This window comes from Typha angustifolia, chromosome 1, assembly GCF_048772165.1.
Source record: "Typha angustifolia cultivar Huaian chromosome 1, ASM4877216v1, whole genome shotgun sequence".
Classification (NCBI taxonomy): Eukaryota; Viridiplantae; Streptophyta; class Magnoliopsida; order Poales; family Typhaceae; genus Typha; species Typha angustifolia.
This window is the reverse complement of record NC_133239.1, coordinates 9,812,757-9,819,643: the sequence shown is the minus strand read 5'-3', so window position 1 is coordinate 9,819,643 and position 6,887 is coordinate 9,812,757. Positions and strand designations below refer to the sequence as shown.

At 35.8% G+C, this 6,887-nt stretch overlaps 1 protein-coding gene across 2 annotated transcripts; it reads left to right on the top strand.

The window, feature by feature from the left end:
- The first annotated feature begins 2,212 nt into the window (after window positions 1-2,212).
- On the top strand, window positions 2,213-6,066 carry LOC140760338 (uncharacterized). 2 transcript variants are annotated; one of them, XM_073097275.1, is made up of 3 exons: window positions 2,213-5,028; window positions 5,146-5,240; window positions 5,558-6,066. In XM_073097275.1, the coding sequence occupies exons 1-3, from the start codon at window positions 2,216-2,218 to the stop codon at window positions 5,848-5,850; spliced, it is 3,201 nt and encodes a 1,066-aa protein (XP_072953376.1). In that variant the 5' UTR covers window positions 2,213-2,215; the 3' UTR covers window positions 5,851-6,066. The 2 variants fall into 2 exon arrangements, with proteins under 2 accessions (XP_072953376.1, XP_072953368.1); XM_073097267.1 differs by having other exon boundaries at window positions 2,213-5,240.
- Window positions 6,067-6,887: the final 821 nt, after the last annotated feature.

Below are 6,887 nucleotides of genomic sequence, written 5' to 3'. Positions count from 1 at the left end.
ATTAAATGGGTTAGATGGATCATGTTACCTATTTAATAATCGGGTCGTATTCGTGTCTACCAAATACAACCCATTTATTAATCAAGTTGTGCTAGTGTTAGGTAAAGTTGACCCAATCCAAACCCACTTAACCCGACCCGATTGCCACCCATAGTATAAGCCTTTAGAGCTAGTCCAAATATGACTCATTATACTTAACCTCTATATACAGAGGGGCTGAGCTCATTTGTTGAATCATTCAAGCATCTAAGCATTAAGAAATTATTTTTGCCTTGAGTTTATCTTAGGAGTAAGAGTAAGATAATATAAGAGTAGAAGTAAATTAGTTATAACTATTTATTCTTCTACGAGTATATCTAACTCTTAGAATCCTAATTCTATCTTCAACCCATAGTCACTATCATCTCCAAGAGCCATCTTACCTTACGACCGTCCAGCACTACCCTTGGCCGTCTACCACCCTTCGATGACTACCGTAACGTCGAATAATTACCAATTTGTCTAATTTTGATCTCTCTCCACTGGTTTAATTTTATCTTTTCAATATGACCTTAGAAGCACGTGAAACTAAAGCCATTAGATCCATAACTTCCAAGGCTTCCTTCTATTAAAATATTATTATAATCTTCTTATGTGTACATCGTTCCAAATCTGGTTCATAACATACACATAAAAGAAATAATTGCTCATAATCCCAATTAAATATCACTTAACAGTATGGCTTAATTTTATGTCTCGAATATTAATTTTCTTTATTAAATCTATATTTAAGTCATTAGTAGAAAACTCAAATTTATAAAATTCTAACATAATCCATAGCTTAGGTATAAACTAGACGTAGAAGCAATCTAGTTTAACAGAGTAATTAATCGAGAAAGAGTTCGAGCAAGAGAGGGACCTCAACCAATGGCGGTCAAAAATAGGGTAGGAGTCATTGTAAATGAGTATTTTCTTCCAAAATATAAGTGAAATAGAGTAATCTAGTATACACGGATCCATGGCTTTTTTCTTCCCTTTCCTAAAAGAGATTTTCCATGTTAAAAAGAAATATGTTACATTTCCTTCTTGTGATCAGTTTTCTTTCTTCTACTTGATTTTGATTTAGACTTTGTGTTTGGCTTTGTCGATCATATTGACTTCGACTTTGACTTTGACTTTAACTTTGACTTTGTCTTTAACCTTGACTTTGACTTTTAAATCTTTATATTTATGTTAATCTAGTCAAGTTCGGATTTATATCTTTTCCAAAATTTCGTATACCTAAGCATTCACAATTTTTCTTTAGTATTTTGATATATTTTTTTTTATTTCTTACATAATTGAAATAAAAAGAAAATTCAAACATCAAAGTTGTTATTACATTTGAAAATATAATAGTTTTCATTAAAAGTATTAAATTCTTTTGAAAATGTTATCCTTTCAGTTCAATTTAATTACTCGTAGTCAATCTAATTTGTTATCGTTATACATTATTTGAAACATGTCAAAAAAAAAACTTTTCTAATGGTAGTCCATATTAAAGAACAAGAGGATTTGGATTAACATACAACTATCACAATATTTCTTATATTCTTAATAACAAATATTGAACATTCTAAACTTTCAAAAGGAAGGTTATGCCGATTCAAATATATTAGTTAACTTTATCCTGAATCTTTGGAAATATATGTACCATGAATAAATAACATTAAGGTTTTCTCCCTATTGATGTGAATATATATATATATATATCTTATATGCATAGTCTTTTTAAGTATATCCTTCTTATAAAAAAATATATATATTATTTCCTTTTGGGAAATGACAAAGTAGCATTCTACAATAAAAAGTAATTACACTGCAAGTGTGTGGGAATTGCAAGGTCAGGAGTAGAGAGATGACTTTGAGTCTCTCTCAATACCCCCTAAGTTGTGGGGAAATTGGGCAGGGAGTCAACACAAGTCTTCTCTTAAGTGTGTGGTGGAGTTCACAGAAATTCACTTGGCAAAACTAGAGAATTCCACAGCACTTCACCATCAAAACATCGTGTTAAAGAAGTATTGAATCTGAAGACTATGGTTATTACGCATCACAATGTGAGCAAGAAAAATCTTTTCGATTAGGGTTGGGCAATGCTCTAAGTGAGTCGTGGCAAAAGTTTCTATATAAACCCCAGAGCTCTTTTAGTTTCTACAACAACAAAATAACCTCTTGTCTTGGGCCTTAAGATTTAGCCATGAATTCCTTGTTGTCTACCCTAACATTCCTCTTGTCAGTTTTACTGCTACTCCCAGTTCTGTCAAGTGTTGCGAAATTGGCATCACTTGATTCACAAGGGAGAGCCCTCCTCCATTGGAGAACAAGCCTTAAGAGCTATGAAGCTATAGCCTCATGGAATCTTAAGATTAGTCCATGCAATTGGACTGGCATCACATGCAGTAGTGCTATGCATTCAGGGCCAAGCATGATCACCACGATATCTCTACCGAAGATGGGTCTTGTAGGGACACTGGACATCCTCGACTTCTCGGCGTTGACGACCTTAACAAGTATCAACCTCACCCTCAACCAATTGCATGGATCAATTCCAACTTCCATCGCTGCTCTTTCGAAGCTCACCTCTCTTGATCTCTCTGCGAATCAGATAAGTGGCTCCATACCCCCTCCCTTCAATAACTTGACCAATCTTAGAATCCTAGACCTATCTCAGAATAATCTTTTAGGTCCCATCCCGAATGAATTAGGAGGCTTGCAGAGTCTATTAAGCTTGCACTTGTCTTTTAACATCTTGAGTGGCTCCATTCTGCATGAAATAGGACATCTCTCCAACTTGAATGAATTATTTTTGAATAACAATAGCCTAATAGGTCCCATACCTTCAAGTCTAGGGAATTTGACGAAGCTCACTCTCTTAAACCTTGGGAGTAATCAACTCTCTGGTTCTATTCCTCCTGAAATAGGAAAGTTGGCAAATCTCCTTAAAATAAATATCTCTATCAACAACTTATCAGGTTCAATACCTTCATGTCTTGGGAACTTGACCAAGCTCACTATCTTAAACCTTTCGGGTAATCAGCTCTCTAGTTCCATTCCTCATGGAATAGGAAATCTAGTGAACTTGACGAACTTAGAGTTCTTTGATAACCAATTAATCGGTTCTATTCCGAGATGGTTAGGGAACTTGACCGTGCTTGAAACCATGCACCTAGGTGATAATAAGTTCACTGGTGTCATCCCTCATGAATTAGAACAACTAAAAAATATGGTTGATTTGGGAGTCAACAACAATAGCTTAACAGGTCCAATACCTTCATGTCTTGGGAACTTAACTAAGCTCAATAACTTATACCTTTGGGGTAATCAGCTCTCTGGTTCCATTCCTAATGAAATAAGGAATCTAGTACACTTGAAGCATTTAGAGCTCTATGAGAACCAACTAACAGGTCTCATCCCGAGAAGTCTAGGGAACATGACCATGCTTGAATTTGTGTGCCTAAATGATAACAAGTTGAGTGGTGTCATCCCTCGTGAAATTGGGAAGCTATCAAATCTGATTTCATTAGAAGTCGCCACCAACAGCATGACAGGCCCAATTCCCTCGAGTCTTGGTAATTTGAGCAACATCCAATACCTTGTACTATCTGGCAATCATTTAAGTGGCACTTTACCTCAAGGACTCTCAAATATGACAAGCTTTGTCAGAATTCGACTTGCTGGAAATCAGTTTAAGGGTGATATCTCTGATTTCGGAGTGTATCCCAATTTGGTATACATGGATTTGAGCTTCAACAGGCTCTCTGGTACGCTTTCGCATCATTGGGGAGAATGCTACAATTTGACGAGCTTAAAAATCTCCAACAATGATCTCAATGGACAAATACCTTCGAGTATTGGGCAATTATTTCAGCTGCAGGTGCTTGATCTTTCATCTAATAACCTAGAAGGTGAGATTCCAAGAGAACTAGGCAAGTTATCTCAATTGTTCAACCTGAGTCTAAGTAATAACTTTCTCTCTGGTGAGATACCTCAAGAACTTGGAAGCCTACCCAACATAGAGATTTTGGATCTATCAGCTAACAACTTGAGTGGATCAATTCACGACAAATTTGGGGGTTGTCATAAACTTCTGTTTTTAAAGTTAAGCAACAACCATTTAAATGGAAGCATCCCCATTCAAATTGGAGGTCTAGTCCACCTACAAGAGTTACTAGATCTTAGTCATAATTCATTTTCTGGAAGCATACCATCACAACTAAGTGAATTAGTTATGCTACAAGATCTGAATCTCTCACACAATGCATTGAGCGGATCTATCCCAACATCTTTTCAAGATATGGCTAGCCTAACAAAGATAGACTTATCCTATAATGAATTGGAGGGGCCTCTTCCTACTAGCCAAGTTTTTAGGAAAGCTCCAATGGAGTGGTTCACCCATAATAAAGATCTTTGCGGCGAGCTGCCTGGCTTGGCTCTATGTAGTTCAAGCATTTCAAGCAGAAGTTCAAAGAGTAAACGAAGTCACACTATTCTGTTAGTTGTTCTTCCTATTCTTGGATCCGTGCTTCTTTTCGTTGGCTTTGCTTTATTCTTATCGAAGAGGAAGAAAAGCTCTAAAAACAATACAAGTGAGATTGGTAAAAATGGGTTCTTGTCAGGAAACATTGATGGAAAAGATTTATATAAGGATATCATTGAAACAACGGAGAATTTTGCTGACAAATTTTGCATTGGCACCGGTGCATATGGAAGTGTTTACAGAATTACCTTACCAAGAGGAGTGAGAGTAGGAGAAGTTACACTACCAACAGGAAAAATTATTGCTGTGAAGAAAATTCATCAAACGGAAGAAGAAAGATTGATAGACAACCAACTCTTTCTTCATGAGATACAAGCACTATCTGAAACCCGACATCAAAATATTGTGAAGCTTTATGGCTATTGTTCAACTGATCAACATAGGCTTATTATTTGTGAGTACTTAGAGAGAGGAAGTTTAGCAGCCATTCTTACACATGATGCATATGCCGTTGAGTTAGAATGGACCAAAAGGTTGAATGTTATTAGAGATGTTGCTCATGCTTTATCTTACCTGCATCACGATTGTTCTCCTCCCATAGTTCATCGAGATATCACAAGCAACAATGTTTTACTTGATTTGGAATTCAGGGCTTGTGTGTCAGACTTTGGAATAGCTAGAATTTTGAAGCGTGACTCATCCAATTGGACTATGGTTGCTGGAACACGAGGCTATATCGCACCAGGTAAATGCCTTTATTTATTTGCGTTGATTTTTCTTAAAGTGTATTATTATATTTGTGTCATATACTTTTTCTCAATAATACGAAGATACACCTAATATGTTATTTGCTCTACCATATGGAAATTTATCATTTGACCCCTAGATTAGGTCAAAAATATTAAGATATTATTGCATGCCATAACCTAATTTTAGAATAGTGCCATAAACCATTGGGCATAACTACTAATCTTTCATATTTCATAGCTTTTAATATTTTCTTATAGATTTTAATATAATTAGGTTTAGTTTGCTGAAACTTTATCTTCTGATATTTTGCAGAACTTGCCTATACAATGGTAGTGACTGAGAAATGCGACGTATATAGTTTTGGAGTGGTGGCACTTGAAGTGCTGATGGGAGCTCATCCAGGAGATTTGATTACATCCTTATCATCTACTGCTGTCGAACTCACACTATTGGAGGATATCTTAGATCCACGTGTAACCCTCCCGACAATTGAAGTTGCAAGTGAAATTTTAACTGTAGTTAAGATAATCCTTCAATGTTTAGAAGCTAATCCACTACGTCGACCAACAATGCAACATGTATCTCAAGAGCTATCTGCTTTCTAGAGGCGTCCTATCTCTAATTGATATTAACTAATATGATCATATTGTATTGTATCCTAATGCACTGCATGTAAAACATACTTGTACATCAATTTAGGAGAACAAATTATTTCTCCCTATTCCTATGCTTATATATTTTAAGTTTATTCTTCTAAGCAGTATAAAAACAAAAGAAAGTTCTTGTTGATTAAGCAAGGTGTAGAAACTTGATTTGGGAATCATAATTGGCTATCAATTCTATATTCTTTTGTATCTAATTGACTATCTAATCTTTTTCATTTTTTACTTTTCTGAGCTGTGGCTGGACTGAAACAATCTCTTTTTTATTTTTATTTTAGCAATTTGCACCAAGGACCAAAATATGTGAGGATGACCTGATTGACTCCTTTTTAAGACCAAAATTCTCTTTCTTTAATTTTGGGTGGGGAAAGAAAGACTTGTTTTGCATTCATTTTTGGAACTAGTTGAAGTAAATTAGGAGCAAACTCTGGACAAGTCCACCAAATACGAGTTAAGTTTAATATAAGAAACAAAAGCAAAACAATAATAGAAGTGATGCTAAAATACATGTAATTATCTTAGAATTGAAGTACATGTTCCTCTCATATGAATTCATGGTCTTTGAGATAACATTGCCATCCTGTATGGACTAAAATAGACCTAAAATTGAGGGAATGAATTAAAGTTCAGATGATGGACCCAAAGTCCAGAATATACATCTTTCTCTTGAAGCTTGTATCCATTTTTCTCCCCTCCTCTCCCTTTCCCCCTTCCTCTAGGGTTGCTTTGTGTTGTTCCCCTTTTCTCTTCCAGTTCTCTCTCTCTCTCCATCTCAAGTCCTTGCTGCTAGAGCTACCACTAGAGCTGTTCCATTTCTCGATCTTGTAGATGGGGTGGTAGTAGCCAGTCGATACAGCATCCCACTTCCTGAGGAGAAATTTTGTATAGTAGAGTTGGTAGCAAGTTTGAAGAAATTCCATGATGACAGAAGAAATCTAGCATTATAATTATCTGGGAGCAAAGCTTTATCTAGGCCATGG

Excerpts from the sequence above, each read along its gene's own strand:
- LOC140760338 (XM_073097267.1), top strand. The coding sequence starts at position 2,216 with ATGAATTCCTTGTTGTCTACCCTAACATTCCTCTTGTCAGTTTTACTG. Across the intron at positions 5,241-5,557 it reads ACGAGGCTATATCGCACCAG|AACTTGCCTATACAATGGTA; the intron begins GTAAATGCCTTT and ends GATATTTTGCAG.